The sequence below is a fragment of the Netta rufina genome (assembly GCF_964035555.1).
Source record: "Netta rufina genome assembly, chromosome: 2".
NCBI classification, from domain to species: domain Eukaryota; kingdom Metazoa; phylum Chordata; class Aves; order Anseriformes; family Anatidae; genus Netta; species Netta rufina.
In genome coordinates this window covers 61,542,982-61,561,705 of record NC_140124.1, presented here as the reverse complement: position 1 = coordinate 61,561,705, position 18,724 = coordinate 61,542,982, and the positions used below count along the sequence as shown (strand labels likewise).

At 34.6% G+C, this 18,724-nt stretch overlaps 1 protein-coding gene across 1 annotated transcript in view; it reads right to left on the bottom strand.

The window, feature by feature from the left end:
* BBS9 (Bardet-Biedl syndrome 9) overlaps nt 1–18,724 on the bottom strand; it is a 324,493-nt gene that overhangs the window by 251,590 nt on the left and 54,179 nt on the right. Inside the window, exons 10-15 of the mRNA XM_084282162.1 lie at nt 15,494–15,675; nt 11,789–11,865; nt 8,566–8,619; nt 4,370–4,472; nt 3,292–3,396; nt 1,109–1,123 (exon numbers count right to left, since the gene is read on the bottom strand). Coding sequence (XP_084138288.1) covers nt 1,109–1,123; nt 3,292–3,396; nt 4,370–4,472; nt 8,566–8,619; nt 11,789–11,865; nt 15,494–15,675 — 536 coding nt within the window. The remainder of the gene's footprint in view (nt 1–1,108; nt 1,124–3,291; nt 3,397–4,369; nt 4,473–8,565; nt 8,620–11,788; nt 11,866–15,493; nt 15,676–18,724) is intronic.

The following is an 18,724-nucleotide window of genomic DNA, read 5'->3' as shown; positions in this document are numbered from 1 at the left end:
AAAACCTGCCACAGGGAAATAAATATTCTTGCCAAGAGCAGTATTTTGCTGAGACGGTTCAAGCACCTATTTCCTGTACAGCATCTCAAGAACCCCTGAAATATGCAGAAACCAGAAGAAGGAAGGGAACCATTAACAGAGTTATCTACTTTTTCACTTCTCTTAATATGCTCATAAGAGCATAAATATTGAAAAACAAGACTCAAGTATACTTGCATCCAAAATGTAGTTCTGTTTAGATGGAAACTGCACACTTAAGAAATCCTTGCAGTTGATCTCTAAATCCAGGACAAGCAATTTTATTTCCCCCCAGATGTTGACGAATTTGTATTTAAAACATATTTCTTTAAGTTAGCTAAATATCTCTTACAGATACTGTATCTTTCCAACACACGTACACAACTACATTGCAAAACAATCTTTCCCTCTTTTTAGCTTATTTAGCTACTTTTCTAGGCCTGTTCTGTCTTTTAATTGTACCTTTTGTAAATATCACATCTACCACTGGCAAAGTTTGGCACAGGTATTATTCTCAGTTGTAAAGATGCCTTCTAGCCTTGAATAAGATGTTTCCAACAGAAATTGGAATGAATAGATGTTAGTGACATCCTTCTTAGTGCTACTTTGTCCAAACAGCATAACATTAGCTACAAATCCTTAGTAGTTGTTTCAGTTGCCATTAGTTAAGTAGTTGCATGTCAGTTAATTTAACCACCTGATGAGTTCTTACTGAAACTTGGAAAAATTGACAAAAATACGGTAGTGAAAGAGCATAAAATTGTGTTTTCCATTTCTAATCTCAATATTCAAGGCACTTACTAAATTATAAGAATTCTATGGTACATATGTTGAAGTGTGGCATACTTCAGCAAATGTCTTTACTACTTTCCTATTCTCCCCATGGACTTTATTTTTCTTATTTCTAAGCCTCATTCACTTTCAAATTCCTCAAATACTCATGTCTTCATAGCACCATCTAACCTAGAAAAGTAACAAAGTGTATAGAAATAATAGGTAAAGTAACAGCTCACTTCCAAATATGCTTTTATTTGGTATATACTCTTGTTCATGAGATCATTAAAATCTGCATTTTTTTGCATTCACTTACCTTCAGGATTGAGCTCTATGGTATAACCAGCAATGGCACAAAAGGGAAAAAAGAATAAAACATAAGATGCTACTTAAATAAGAGAAAAAGGAAAATGTGGTAACAGGTTTTAAAAAACTTAAGCCATGTTTGTTAAGTAGACAATACATAAAAACCTAATACTAGCCAAGAAACAGACATAAGACCACATTCATCAATAGCACAATCCTATCCAACTGAGTGACTCATTAACCTTCCACAGTATGAATCCCACAGAGATACACTGAAGACTGATTTGGTCACAAACACAGTATCTTAAAAACAAAAGAGGAAAAGGTCTCTATTTATCTAAAGTGAAGTCAGAAAGGCAGTTAATTTTTGTGTGCTAGGACATTACTTAAGGATTTAATTGCCTTGTACAAGCAGCATATGCACTGGTATCAGTATGTAATTGAACAGAATTATCCCAGCTTAATAATTTTAATTAATATCCAAAATTTAGTAAGATATTCAAATTTATATTCTTTTACTGAGAAGTCTTGCAAATTAAAAAAAAAAAAAAACTTAAATGATAGAAAGTTCTGCTACACCTTACAGATTTTATTAGATGTCATCTTCCGGGGATTTTTTTTTAGTGTATATAAGCAAACATATTCAAGATACAAGATACTTTGCTTTCCTAACCTTGCAAAACTCAACTTAATAATTAAAAATATAAGTTTAGCTAATATCACCTGAATGAAATAATAATAAATTCATTTGAATATGAGAAATATAATTTAAATTTGATATTTTAATCTTTCAAAGCAAAATTACAGAAGCAAAGCCAGCAAAAGATAAAGCATGCTTTCAGAATCAGAGGATCCAAGGCACTCAAAAGTATACTACCTATAGTCACATTACACAAGCTGTCTAAATCCACATCACTTTAAACTGGATGCTTAGGAAGTTACAGAAATTCATTCACAAGGAATAAATAGTTTGAGGGTCACCATACAGGAGGACTGAAGTTGTACCAGATGTTTGTGCAGGCTTTCAAAAAAAAAAAAAGTGATGAATATCCTTTTCCTTCCCTTCCTCTGTACATATCTTCAAGCCTAGTCTAACAAGGGTAAGATTAAGTTCTTCAAAAAACATGAGTTTCACTTTTGTCTAGAAGTAGATAAATATTTTAACAATCAACACACAACCTAGACTATCATCATAAATACTCTGTTTCAAGTGAGATGTGATGTGAATTAAATGCTTAAATAAAAGTGCATACATGCACTTTTAGAGGATAATGTACTCAAGATCACCACCCCTCAGAAGCTCTAGCTCCACATGCATTTCTTTGATGCTAGCCCACTTCGTATCACCCTTCCTTTTGTGCTGGCACAGCTCTCTGTGTTTGCACAATGAACCAAATCAGCAAATCTGGTTAAGAAATAACTGCCGATTGTGTGAGCACAACAGGGGAGGAGGTGCAGAAGTAAAGCCAAGCAGTGAGAAGTGAAGAATGAACAGATTGCTTAAACTGGTTTATGCTGCATTTAACTTAACATGGAAGCCCTGTCTAAGTACAGTTTCTCATGTAGCTTGATGCGTATTCCCAAGGCTGTGTGTAGAAAACTAAGTGAATTAGCCTTCAGTTATGGATTGCAGGGTAAATTTGCATATTCTATTAATAGCGTCATTAGGGGTCTATAAAATAGAACTACTTAATTTCTATTCTTTTGGGTCAATTTATTTGTTTAGAATGAATACATTCAGCTGTTAAGGGGAAGTGAGGAATAATCACTCCCAAAGCTTATTCAAGTCCTCTTCCTCTGTATGGAGGCAGTTATTGTCACATTTGTTGGCAGACCCAGAAGGCTGAATAGTCATAAAGATGTGATTAACTTCTCGCTCCAAGAGGTGGTTCCTTAAAGAGCAGAACAGAAGCAAATTGATTGGGCAGGGTGGGAAAGCTGGTATAGCTGCTTCCCAAGCCACAAGCATGTGATTTTACCTCTTTAAAACTGATTATATAATTTGATGATGTTACATAAAATATTAACTAAAACAAGTAAAGACTAGATTCTAATATACATTATTACTTCTTCAATTACTAACTGCCTTTTTTTTTTTTTTCAAAAGAAAGATGACAAAGAAACATGTAAAGAAATACCTTAAAAATGTAAATTTGAAATTTTCAGTGTAATTTGAAATCTTCAGTGGCTCACCTGTTGGTGCACTACATGAAACCACACAATTTCCTTCTAGTTCTGATGGAGGAAAATTCCCCTTCAAAAAGACAGACAGGACCACGGTTTCAGATGAATCTGGTTCTAAAAATAATACAAAATTAAATCCAGTAATAAGAGCATCCAAATGGAAAAAAAAAATCCTGTACTTCAGGAAATATTCTATGAAATTAGGATAGTCATTTCTGTTCATTCACCTTTATCAAATCCCTGAACATGCTTATTTGGGGGGAGGTGGAAGCTTTTTTTCTTGAAATATGTAATTAGAAAATGACAAATTACTCTTTCTGAGTAGAAACTAGCATAAGGCATATCCAGTGAAGCAATTCAGCACACCTAACACAAAAAACCTCAAAAACAAATGTAATTTTACATGACAATTTTAATATTCCACAAAGCCATCAGCCCTTTGTTCCTTTCACCTGTTGAAGAAACACAAGAACTGTCCTTTAAGATCAGAGCAGCAGTCAGGTAAAGCTCTGTTTCAACAGGGTCCAGTACTGAGCATTTCAGAGCATAAGTAGTCTACAGTTCCAGCTGAGGCAGCAGGACACACTTCTCTACTTCTCGGAAAACATTTACAACTTTCAAGGCGATCCTACCTGTGACCTTATTGGAAGAAGGCTATGATCATTCCACAGTTAATACTAAGTTGGGAACATCACTAGACTGGCCACAGGTCAAGTTTCCTGTCCCTCCTTTTAGAACACCAGTGCCATTCTACATAAATAGAACTGCCAGCAAAACAAAACACCCCAGTGAAAGCACCAAACAATAACTGATTTTCTTTCTCCATCATGAAACTCTCACCCTGTCTCTTCTCACCTGCCATGTGTCACACTGTAACCAAGGAAGCAACTCCATTCCTATATAATTATTTTTGTCTTCTTCAACAAACAGAAAATAAAAGCTGCAGAGTGTACATAGGGCACATTTGTAACTACTTGCACTGCAGTACCTCCAACTATGCACTTGATAGAGGCTGTATGATATCTCTCAAACATCTTCAGAAAAAGTAATATGATAAAATATCTGTAACGGTGCTATAAAAATTTACCTAAATCATTGAAGATGAACTGGTCACAGGTCACTGCTAATGGAGCTTGTACACATACTGACAGGTTTGGTTTCTGTGCAGTCACCCTGCTTTGTACTGTTACCTAAAGAAATTGACACACAGAAGTACTTAAATAAAGGAATAATTTAATTTATGTATAGCAAATGATTAGAAAATAAAAAGCAAAAACAAAAATCTGCAAAGAGCATTCAGTGACTGTGTTTAAGAACTTCAAATTTCAACTGCAAAAATAATATTTTCCTTTTACAATTTTTATTTACCTACAATGGTATGAAGTAACAATTTAAAATGCAACAAAAAAAAAAAGACGTGACTTCTCACATTCTTTGTAACCTTAAGCAAAGGCAACCTAATGCTAAACTGCTAGTTAACATATTAAAATATTTTCCAAATGTCATGTGCATTTCTTTCAATGTGATAAAAATAAAAATATTGCCTTTTTTAGATAACTAAAGCAAAATAAATAAATAAATAAATGAGAACAAAGCTAACCTAAGTTATTTCCTCTAACTGCAAAGAACAATTCACGGTCTTTTGAATAACTTTAGAATTAAGTTCTATTAAATTTTTTTACAGAAACAAATTCTAAAACTCCATATACAGGATACCCAGCACAACTAAATCTCTAGATTACAAGAGCTGACCTAACTATAAAGCTGGAACAGCTGCTTCTATTGCAGAAAGAACAGGCTACAAAAACAATGGTTATCAAAATAATGTCCTTAAGTCAGGTCTAAAAAGAAAGTACTGTTGTGACCTACATCTGAACATGGTCCTACACTTGGTGCACAGCAACCCCATGCAACACTACAGTCTGGGGGAAGAGTGTCTGGAAAGCTGCCCAGTGGAATGGGACTTGGGGCATTGGTTGAATATGAGCCAGCAGTATGGCCAGGAAGGCCAAGAGCATCCTGGCTTTTATCAGAAATAGTGTGGCCAGCAGGACCAGGGAAGTGATTGTACCTCTGTACTCAGTTCTGGTGAGGCCGCACCTCAAGAGTTGTGCTCAGTTTTGGGCCCCTCAGTACAAGAAGGAAGTCGAGGTGCTTGAGAGTGTCCAGAGAAAGGCAACAAAGCTGGTAAAGGGTCTAGGGAAAAGCCTTATGGGGAGCAGCTGAGGGAGCTGGGGTTGTTTAGCCTAGAGAAAAGGAGTCTCAGGGGAGACCTCATTTCTCTCTACAACTACCTCAAAGGAGGTTGTAGTGATAGGGATAGGGATAGGTCTCTTCTCCCAAGCACCAAGTGATAGGACAAGAGGAAATGGCCTCCACTTGTGCCAGGGGAGGTTAACATTGGATATTAGGAAAAAATTGTTCACTGAAAGGGTTGTGAAGCATTGGAATAGAAAGCTCAGGGAAGCGCTTGAGTCACCACCCCTAGAAGCGTTCAAAAAATAAGTAGATACGGTGCTTATGGACATAGTTTAATGGTAGACTTGGCAGTGCTAGGTTAATGGTTGGACTTGGTGACCATAGAGGTCTTTCCCAACGTAAATGATTCTATGGTCTGTATACACACGGACACTATCTGCCAATATCATCTGTTTTGTATTGCTGGTCTACCAAGTAGCTCACTATGGACAGGTAAAATCATTTTAGGAAAATACTACATGTTATAGAATGATTGAAGTGTTAGGAAGCCAGACTACTTTAAATGAATTAAGAGCAACGTTTACTTTGGTTTAACAACAATACATCTGAGCTACAAACAGGCGTCACGTCATCCATCCACAGGAAGGATCATATCCAGCTATGTACATACATCAGGTAAAGAGCCTCATTCTCTGAAGCCAGAATTTCCATAAAAGAAACAGTGAAGAAGAAATCAATGCACTTACATTTATTAAGCTAATTAAGTCAGGTAAAAACATACAGATATGAGAATACACACCTCAGAAAATTTATAGTCAAGACAGAGACATTTGAAGTCACTGCTAAACTTTATTCAGAGCATTTCTTCAAAAGCAAAACAATGTTTTTCACAAATTACTTTTGGAGACAATCTGTTCCATGCCCCAGCCCCAAAAGAAGGGCACACAATTCTAAAAAGTCATTTTTGCCCTCAGCCTTGAACTGTTTCAGGTCCAATGTAGTTCAATGAATGGAGCTATGTAAACCCACTTGCATTATCTTTAAGCCAACCAGCTGGGCACTGACAGATCTGCTGACTACAACCACAAAAAAGTTTGGTGCAAACCAATTATCTATTTATCATCTTTCTAAAACAGCTACTATACCCAAATAGGTCACTTCAGATCTAATTTAGGCAACATCTACACATTTTCCAGTGGAAGCACCAACTGCGTAATTTATCAGGTTACTTTACAAACTCAAATCTTCAACAGTCTCTAAGGTATGAAAGGGCTGTAAACCACTTAGAGCTGCCAACATCCTGCATGCATGCATTCCAGCCTGAAGCCCAGCCCTCCAAACCAGGTGAGTCAAGGATGTTTTTAAGCATTTTCTGCACTCAACTGCAGTTGTAGAGAACTTGCTCGGTTATGTTTGGCTTTCTGCTGTATGTAAGCCTGAGCTTACATATGGAATGAGAGGGATCCTCTTATACTGTAACTTTTGTCAAGAGTCTAGTTTTATTAAAACTTTTTCTGACAGGCCTCTGGTTTGTATAAAATTTTAAAAAGTATAAAAAAAAAAAAAAGATTTTATATTAAGTGTCACAAGTGTTGGAAATTTTTTAATGCATAATGTATTGTCTGAAGATTTTTGTGGGTACAATGGCCTCTATTACAATGACCAAAGAACATTAATTAGTAGCAATACCTACTTTGCAGAAAAGTTACAAGTTTATATGTATGTATATAACTGTTTGTAGTTCTATCACTCAAGAAAATACTTAATTTTGATTTGGATTTTTATAAAATGTTAAGTTGTCATTAACTTGTCCTAATTCAGCGTTCCAGTTCAAATTAGCCTGACAAGCATCATACCATGCAAACCTTACATGCAATTATTTCTTACTTGAATAAAAAAAACAGTTATAACTTTTCAAATACTAAATAAATGAATCCATTAACTATAATGAGTTTTCCATCAAGTGCTATTATTTTGAATGGAGACATATATGAAGATCAGTTAAATTAACATCACAGGAATTAAAAAGGTGGAAATAATTGCATGAATGAAAACTAGGTTTACTACTTTTTGATTCATTAAAACACGTAAAATGCGTAAACAAGTAAACAGGAGGGGAAAGCAAAGTCTTCCCATTAAAAAGCTTATCAAGTGTTTAAATACATACATACATATTTTAAACGTTTCTAATTTGCCTTACAGTAATAAGCAGATGAGAGAGAATGATGGGAGTTATTCATGTTCCTGATATTGAAATCATTGCTTCTCTACAAAAATGGAATTTGGTAGTTGTATATATAATACTTTCCCTTGTAATAGGTCACTTCATTTTAAAGTGTGGAGAAAAATGCTGAGCTAAATACAACTAAGTTACAGTAATATAAGGGAATTCATTTCAATTAATAGTCCAGTCAGGCTCTGTCACTCAAGACAGAGGCAGAATTTGCAAGGCTCTCAGAAACAAGGCCCTAATTTTGCTCCACCTGAACTGCTACATAAGCCTCTCAAATTCAAAAAAAAAAAAAAATATATATATATATATATATTACACAATATTGAGGAGAAACTACACTTGCACACATGTACGCACATATGCACATTTATACTTTCTTTAGAATCAGAGGTAACAGTCTTCACGGAGGGCTGCAATATTCTGAGTTTTCAAATTAAAATTTCCTGGCTTTTTTGTACTAACAAAAACTGTGAGATTGTTTTTACACGAGAAAGTCTATTTTTACTTATTGACAACTGAAAAGGCAGCTAGAGATCACCTTCAAATTTTGAGTAAATATTTATTCCCTTTGAAAAGTGTTGGAAAAATATTCTTAAACTTCAAGAACAACTTCCCTCCACCCTATTTTGTTTGTTTGTTTGTTTCTTGATAAACATCACAGAAATAAGATTCTAACCACTTAAACAGAAGGCATGCAAGATAAACACCTGTTATATGAAGGAAAAAAAAAGTATATAACAGCATTTCAAATTCTATTCATTTTCATAATCCAAGTGAAATACACAGAAAATATTACAGGTTTTCTAAAATTTGTCATCACTGTTTGCTATGGTTTGAGTAAGGCACAGTACCTTTACTGTTACTGATGGTACTACCTCTGCTTTTACCTCACTGTCAATGGCTTTCTGTGAAGAAAAAGATGAAAACAGAGTAAATTCAATATTACACATGAATGAATGAACACAATGAATGTAATATTACTCTCCTAACATCAGTTTGGTAAATAGGGAATTAACTGTAAAGGACTTATCATTCTGATGACAGATTAAAATACACAAAATACATTTCTGAGCTCCTGAAAATGTAAATCCTCTGTTTGAAATTGCCTGCAAAAAGGATAGCAAAAGGTCATGAATGTTGTGTATATAAGGAACTAATACACTTTGATGTATATATGAATATTTGAAACTGTTTTGCTTGGCATGCTTCTTCCTACTGTATATTTATTTCAATTTTGGAAACTCCTCCTGTTACTCAGTAGGGAAAGGTGACCTCCAATCTGCCAATGTATTATATACACATCTTAGCATGTACTACAAACTCATTGCACACAATCTTCTAATCAGAAATATATTTTGAACTTCAAAAGAATATTATGGCAGGCATTTTTTTATTCCCGCTTACATCTATTTCAAGATGCAATTCCATCTAATGAAAAATTCATCTTGGCACTACAGCCTGTTTTAATATCTTGTTATATGCTCAGATTTCATTTTGCATCAAGGTTGTCTCAACAGTTTAAGAAGTGTTCCAATATGTTTGAACCAGTTTATTTTAAAGGAATACTTCACTACTGCCGTAATACTAAATTCCTCACATGAATGTGTACCTTCTCATTATAAGAGTAAATTTAAAACAATCCGCTGTGCTCTATCCCCACTCTTTTTCATCCCAGCATGCCACCATGAAGTTCACATATGCAAAGCTCCTAAGAAGTCAGGAAGTTGGTAGGCTCTCTCTAGAAGTAGGACTTTCATTCAACTACTGTATACCTTTTCACAGTATAAAAACATAGGGTCTTTCATACTGGATTAGATGATTGGCTTGTCAAGTACACTGACTCTGACAGTGACTAGTGGATGATCCTGAAGACATAACATGGCTGCAAAGAGACTGATTCTTGCCCTGGTCTACTATATTCAGCTTTCAGAAATCAGCTGGGAGTTCCTGAATCAGAGGCTGTACTTAGGAGGTGGTGTCAAATAACCATAATGGTCCTCCATTTGATTATCTAATCCATTCTAATATATCTTTATACTCTGCTCCTACCACACATCACAATTTAAATCTCTTCAAATGAGCAGAAGTAGTATTCACAAACCTGTAGAAGCCCTAAAATTATTCTCACATCTGCTTTATTGATCCTAATTCATTAAGTATCTTACTATACATTTCCTTCCTAGATAGATACTGAAGGAACATCTAGGAAATTCTACGTCTCAGGAAACTAAAATATATGGATGGCCTTGGGCAATAAAGATTCAAGGCCATGATTCATTTGGTATATTGAGTTACTTATATCCAAAGCAGACCATCTACAAGTGGAAGACTGAGCAAATGAGTACAAGATTAGAGCATTCTACAGGTCTAACAATTTAATTGATGTGAGCAGATTATTACAATTAGCCAAGATCATGTCACTGTCCTTTCTTTTTTTTTTTTTTTTTTTTTTACCATCAACTAGTCTTTTCTGTAGGCAAGTGCTAGGCCATATTATAAAAAGGTCTCTTCATCAACTAGTATCAGCAGCAGCAGTAATAAAAATAGACTCAAATAAAGTTATCAAATAGACGTATAAAAGTATTTAAAAGCAGTTTTGTGTATTTTTAAAACATTAGTCATGAAAAATTAGGTTTGTAGAAATCAATGGCTAGATACGACTAATTACAGATGTTATGTTACAACGACCGTGTTTCTGAAAGTCTCACATGAAAAACCTTTAAGCAACAATATAAGGTCACCTAAACGTTAATTTGAACTGTTTTTCATAAGTTACATATGCAAATAAGAGCAAAAAACTCTATCTAGGCCGCTATGCCAGATAATATTGAACGATACCTTGCCGAAGATTACTCATTACAATGCATCATTGAGTGATTAGTACATTCTATCTTTAAAAGATCCACAGGACTACACTTCTGTTTCCCCCCACATTAGTAACTGCTTTAACAATTCACATTATTACAAAGTTATCCCAGATCCTAAGAAAGTTTCTTCACTTACTTTTGCTTAGCCAAGAATTGAAAAGGTCCCCAGAAAAAAAAAAAAAAAAAAAAAAAAAAAGATACGAAGCAATTTTATTTACTCAAGTTAAAATGATTAACAAAAACGTGTTTTAATTGATGGACAAGTGGGTGCTATGCAGAAACTCAGTCCCACAAATATAAACAAATAGAAGTCACTATTTCAGATGTTTCAACTATCATTATGAGAATAAGGCTTATTACAAACTGAGCAATAGGCCAGAAAAGTGCACAAGACAACATTACCTCAAACAGTAAATATGACTGCAAGCAGCCTTAAATATTGCTCATAAAAAAAAAAAATAGCATATGCTTACTTATGCATTGCAAGTTGTTAATTTTATAATCATTAGAGCTATGGTATGTACATTTCTCTTACAAAAATACCTCATATTTCATTGCTGTTTTCAAATCTAAAAAGCTCAAGTACACAACTTACATCCACTTACCCAACAGGCAGCAGTGAACTTTAATAACTCAGTATTGTGCAGTATTTTATATAACTAAATTACTAAAGGTATAGTTATTGACTAATTTTCAATTTATTTCTAATTCCCTCTCCCAGTGATCTGAACTGTTAAAGACAGACGAAAGCCTGTCAAAACTCTAAAGCATTAGAATGTAGTCTCTAAACATATGCTATAATGATAATAGCAAGTTAGTGGTTATTAACAGCACAATTGCATGATGGAGAGCAACATGTCAGGTAGCAGTAGATATGAGACGGTCTGTTCGCTTATTTGTCTGAAAGTCCCTGAAGTCCCAGGACCATATGAAAAGCCATGGAGGCAAATAGCACTAAGTAAGAGCAGGACCAAGAAGTGGTCACAGTACACAGTTGTAAATTATGCACATGGGGACAGCAGATATCTGAAATACAATGAATTTGGACTGTTAGCTGCTTTGCATAAAACCTGGCACCCACGCTGAACATGGCTTGGTCCACCCGAGGCAGATCTGAACACTGCACCTAAGATTTGGCACTGCTTGCAAAAAGGGGCTACTACGACTTTCAAAAAGGTTTGCTATTTCGTTTTATACATGTACATACAGATTCTGCATCCAAATCTGGTGAAACTTCTGCAGTGACAATTAGATCTCTCCGTTTTTCAGACTGGGGTAAAATATCTGAAAGAAAACAAGAAAAATCATTCATCTCTCCTTCAATTGTGCATCTACATTCCTAAATACAATTCCAAGAGCATCAATTTCCAGACTTTTACATAATTACACCTATTACTCTAATGAAAAAAAAATGCATATGCTCTTTGAACAAAGGAAGTTCTGAGTTTTGTACAATTTCTATAGACAGCCTAAACCTGATTTGTGCATGAAAAAAAAAAAAAAAAAAAGTTTTAGATGCATTCTACAACATGATTTTACATATACTACTCATGATCCAGTCCCAGGAAAAATATGAGAAAGTTTTTGTTTTGTTTAAACTTATTTCCACATGTGAATATAATAGTACACCTATAGTAAACAACCATCTCCAAAATACACAGCACAGGTCTCATTTGGTGCACTTTCATCTAAATAATTTGATAATAAGCCTGACAGAAATGTTCTGCCTAACATAGAACATAACATCTGTAGCGTAACTAAAACAGATTTTTAAAGGTTTAAGAGTGTTTTATGTTATATAGGGCTTGGTTACAATATGTTACCTGATTATTTCCAGGAATGTTAACACACAAGGTAAAGAATGCCATGAACTCACTTATATGCATGATATGAAACCTTATACAGATTCACATATGCAAAAAATATCACAAGGATTAAAAGCAAGGCATTTAAATACCATAACAAATTATATAATCATTTTGAAGGCAGAGAAAGAAGAGGAAAGAGAAAGAAAAAGGTCTAGCTCTGTGGTATTTGTGTCTTTCTGCAATGCACTTCTATCTCTCAAAACCAAATGTGTCAGGGAAAAACAAACAAACAAACAAAAAAGGCAGGAAATTCATAGTTCCTAAAGTAACAAACAGTAAAAAACTTAATGAAAGATGAAATTAACATTTTCATTGGAAAAATGACTGCATGAGCACATTCAGAAAGCTGCAAGAATTGTATTGTATAATAGGGTCCTGAAAACAACCCACAACTAGTAAGAAGCACATTATGTCTCTTTCTAATAAGAGAGTCACTGGAAAAAAACTATTAAGATAAACAGAGAAATTAGGATTTCATTTTCTTGTGCTCAAAGAAAATTTTTACTTCCTCCAAGATCACCTACTGAAGAAGCCTAAGTCTGTTTCATAGTGCCATGACCACACAACTGGTTCTGACAATTGCATAAGACTCAACACAATCCATTGCACATGTATGGATAAGAAAATATCTTCCTTTTCTAGCCCTATTTAACCATTTCTCCTTCAGGATGTTTTTTCAAGCAAAGTATGATGCAACTTCTGTTGTGCTATCATCTCTCTGTTAGAAATAGGACACAGACCAATGTTTACGTAGATCCTAGAATGGTTTGGGTTGGAAGGGACCTTAAAGACCATCTAATTCCAACCCCTCTGCCATGGGCAGGGGCACTTTCTATTAGACCAGGCTGCCCAAGGCCCCATCCAACCTTGCCTTGAACACTTCCAGGGATGGGGCATCCACAGCTTCTCTGGCAAACTGTGCGTGTGCCTTACCACACGTAAGCTTCCATTTTTTTCTTGATATTAAACTGAGTCAAATACCTATGGTTAATTGCTTATGTCATCCAGACTGATGCAAGTAACATTAGAGTTATGTTACCTTAGCAGTTAGGTATTTAAAAATATTTCATCAGTTTGTAATATAAAAACTTCTCAAAAATGTATAAAACAACTACAGTTCAACAGTTTAATGGTCAGCACTGAACAGAAATACATGACTTATTTATGGAAATAACTGCTCTAAGTTTTTTATATGATGACCTAATTCTAAATGCTTTCCATTTTTGGAAGTCAAAGTGAAACAAAGAAAAATTATTTCCATGTAAGGGTATATGTTTTCAAAATAACACCAGCTCTTACTGCATACATGTGAAATCACAAGACAGAAAAATCAATGGTTCATTTTAAAGATCATGTTTAGAGTAACTGAATGGTGACCAGCACTCAAAGGTATTTTGTATTCAACCAGCCATGATTAACAGTTATTTTAAGACGTAGTTAAAAGATCTAAAAAAAGCCAAAATGAAACACAGCCAAAACATCCTAAACTGAAAGGCATTCTTTATAACTAAGTGAAAAGTTTTCCGACAAGCTTTACATCCAGTTAAACCAGTAAAAAAATTTCATTAGAGCATATCTCCACAATAAACATTCATAAAAACACATCTGAAACCACCACTGCAATACCTTAAATCAGATTAGAAAGATCTTGAGGAAGACAAAAACAAACAAGCAAGCAAGCAAACAACAACAAATTAAAAACAAGTGAGTAAAGTTAAAAGGTCATCAATACTCACAGAAAATATGTCAGTCTTACACTATCACATTTTTACTAGAAAAGTTACAAAGGACGTCTTCTTACTCTAAATATCTTCCATACAATGTGTTACGATAAATACACAAACATTTATTCACTTCATGAAGGGATTTATTCCTTCCATCATGCTATTCTTTCCTTTGGTTATGATAGCCAGACAAAGCATTCAAATACTTATAAGAAGGGCTGTGGTAAAAGCAACAAAATTTTACACCCATGCATATATGTTTAAATAACCAATTACTGGGTTTGTTAAATTAAACAAACAACCTAAATTAGTCTATTATAACAATAATTGACAAAGTTATATTTAATTACAAAAAAAAAAATCTTTGCACTGTAGAATCAAGCTTACAAATGTAGTTTACAAATCTCTTCTCATTTTCTAGGAATTTTCAGCAAAGAAAACCACAACTATTTCTTTAATGCATTTTAAGAACATGCTAACTATCAGCAAGAAGAGATTTTAATTGGTTCTTTCTATTTGTCTAAGACAGTTTTCTGTAGAATCATATGCTTCCAATTCCCTGCGAGAGTTAGATCCACTGTTTAAAAACTCAGTTATGAAAATACAAGTTTTGCATGATTTTTGTAGAAATCATGTGCTGATACTTAACTAACTCAATGCAAATTATGAGAATCAAAGAATATCCTGAGTTGGAAGGGACCCACAAGGATCATTGAGTCCAACTCCTGGCTCCACACAAGACTACCTAAAAAACAAACCATGTATCTGAGAGCGTTGTCCAAACACTTTTTGAACTCTGACAGGCTTGGTACTGTCACCACTTCCCTGAGAAGCCTGTTCCAGAGCATGAAGCCTGTTCCAGTGCCCAGTGTGTGCACTGTGGGTAAATTCCAGTTTACCATGTTAATTTAATTGGCTTTTTGTATCTCTTAGTATGTTTTTCAAATACAATTGCATTTGAAAGAAGCAACAGAAAAGTTGTTTTTAACACAAGTCATTCTTTATTAACTGCATGATGTTTAAGAAAATTTGTAATAACAATGCAGAGAATTTGACAATATTTCTGCTCTCTCTGAAGCCTGAGAGATATAGCAGGCTGTTGCTGTGAAATTACTGAAATTTTCTTGCTGTTGGATAGTATATGCAATGTCATTTTTATCGTCAAAGTCCTTGCATTAATGAGAATTATCTGCAATCAAGCGTAAATATCTTGAAAGTTCCAATAGGCATTATGAAAAAATAAATATAAACTGTACATACAAACAAATGAAACCCAGTTGGTTAAACATGAGTACTTTTATATAAATGAGAGTAATATACCTTGTGTTTTCATAGCTTCCCTGATAATTTTCTGTAGCTCTTTCATTTCAGCATTGAATTCTTCATAGTTTACTTCTTTAGACTCAATTCTAGGAGCCTGGAAGAATGAAGGATCAGTTCCAAGGTAGGAACACTGCAGATGTCCATTTTCACTCAGAGTAACTATAACACCTTTCAGATTCCTGCATATTAAAAAAAAAAAAAAAAAAAAAAATGTTTTAGAAATTGTAAATAGTCATGGGAGTGATTATAACATTGAATTTATGTTTCTATTGGTCCACCTACAAATCTAATAGAACTTCCTGTTTTTAAGAGATTATTTGACCAAGAGAAAACTACAATATTCTTCAATTCAGATGCATTTATTTATATTACACCTGTTTATTCCAATTGCACCTACGGACCACTTTGTGCTAGAAGATTACTTAAATATCATCCAAATATTTCAGAATCTGTTTAAATAAGACAAGCAAAGGAAAGGACCAGAACAAACAAGCCAAAACAAGCTAAGTAGACAGTACTGTTGATGTAGCCATTTTTTTCACAAATTGTTACTTGTATGGATAATTACTTGTATGGATAAGTATGGATATTCAGGTTGGTATGCAGGAAGAGGAAGTAGCTAAACAGAAAACCAAGTAAGGGAAGGGAAAGGATGCATTAGAACACATCACTAATCAATAGAAAAGGTTCATAATCAATGGAAAAGGTTCACAGTGAAGACAGTACTAAGGGCTTTGATGGTATCAGTAGCCCCTACTTATTTTTTGTCTGCTGCTACAACTGTGCTGGCTTCAAGCCCTGGCTGGCTCTTCCCTGCAGTGCCTGTCTGTAAAGAGTCCACATGGATCCAGAAGATTCCCTTACATTACTCTGGATCAATACAAATGAGTGTTTTACTAGCTATGCTCCAGTCTATTTTCTCTGCAGGGAACAGTATTTTGATAAACCTAAACCTCCAAAAATCCCAATCATACTTTGTTTATATGATCATGTACCATGCATATAAAATACCTAGGAAGGTATTTAATAAATTATGGGACTGATGAGACTACTGCCATATTTTGCTTAACTTGAAGGCTATTCAAAAATAGAAGAGGAACTAAACAGTAAAGACGAGCATGGATGGTAACAGCAAAAACTAGGAGAAACCTAACTCACACTTTATTTTTAAAGCACTCTTAATTAAATAAGTTTATATTTATTTTCATAATCACAAAAAAAAATCATATTCATGCCAATAATTTGCTCTTATTTCATACTTAGAATGTCTTAGAGCAGACAGCCTCTGTGTCAAATACAAATGTCCTTGTATTAATTAAATATATGTTGAATTGTATGTTTAATTCCTAGATGCATAGAACTTAATTTTGATAAGAAAGTATAATGCATTATCCCACTAATCAGATGCACATAAAATGTTTCTTATATAAATGTTCAGCTACAGTTTGTAAAGAAATAAAAAATATTTTACCCTTTATACATTGATGCCATTGAAGAAGCCCAACTAGTTCAATCTTTGTTGAAAAAACAGGTAGATATTTTTAAAAAGTATTCAGTCTGGTTTCCTACAATGTCCTGTACCATGGGGCTCTAGTACACGCATTGGAAAATTCATTCCAAAATTTTCCAGGGTGAGGTAATTATGAAGTCAACAGGTGGCACTGATTAATTTTGTCAAGTGATGGTTTAATTGTACGTTCAGAATATATATTTTTTTAAACACAGAATGCTAAGGCCAGTATCCAAGTGTTGGTTTCTGTATTCTAATCAAGCATTCTGGAAAAAAGGTCTGTTGTAGTTGAAATCATGTGAACTCTGTACAGTTTGAATCTCATACAGAAATGATGACCCCATTGGGCTAAGCACTATACAGACAAGCAATTGCCACAGGTGAGCTGGAGCTTTCTCTTTCCACAGACAGTATTTTTTACTCAGTGAATGAAATAGTTCAACCAGAAGATGTATGTATCTCTGGAAATCTTGAGGGGGGGCGAGGGGAGGTGGGGGTTGTTTGTTTGTTTTGACAATAAGTACCTTTGTCTTTTTCTGCAGATGGAACACACAAAACTAAAGTGCCTTCTGGAACATAGTAAAAACTGTAAACACACCATTCCTCTTCTCTATCAGATATGTTCCTCTTAAACAGTCTTGTCTTTCAAAAGTACTGTTCCTACTGCCACAGAAATACTTCCAGCAACCTCCTCAATTTTTAGTTTTTAAATATTAACATTCACTACAAAAAAATAAGCAAACTGTAAGAAGAGCTTGTCTTTGTGAGCAGCATAACACTGAGGATGTAAGGTCAACTCCAACAAATACTTTAAGAAAACAAAGGAGACTTAACTGACTTTCAATTTACCTATCCGGTACCTATGTTAGCAGCCATCCTGCAAATGTGATGGCCTATTTGTGACGTGCAAGCTTTGGGGCTTGCATAAATTTTTTCTGACAAGTTAGAAGTTCTCTGTCCCAGAGTGAGATGAAGATGAACTGAGTACAAGCGTTGGTCTCTCTGGCCATTTGAATTTTCATTGCACTCCATATAGTTGGTTGTTTTGCTCAGGACTGGGTCTATTGCTGGGTATACATGCGGGACTGACCAGGTAGGGCTCTGTTCATCCAAGTTTTCTTATGTCCAAAAAGCTCTCTACAACACATACCTGGGATACATTTTCAGAATCTTGAGATAGCACATGTAACAAACACATTGGGCTAACTTGGAGACCTGCACGGGAACAATGCAAGGAGAGAGACTTGCCAACACTTGGGCCATAACTCAGTCTTTATAAGGTATGCAAGTAACATTTAATGCACGGGATTTCGCCTAATGACTGCCAAGCTTTTGCAAAGAACTGTGCCATATTGGCCATAGGTGAAGAAAAGTCCATAAGAAGGGATATTGTTGAGGCAGATAAAGGGAAGTTGAAACTTCCATGCTTCCAAATACACTCTCACTATTTGCTATTTAGTTACAATAAATAATGTCTAAATTATTATAATAACTACTAAAAAGTTCCATATGACCTTGTTCCATAAGTAAAGAAAAAAATGACTCCTGAACACAACACAATTTTAAAATTTCTTTCCTGAGGCTATGAATCCATTAAGCTAAAAAGGAAAGCTCCATGAAGACGTCTGAATGTGAATCAAAGGAGATGAAAAAAATCTAGCTACAATGTTAGTAATAAATCTTTGATGATATACTACTAAAGTATAAGATTCAAAAAT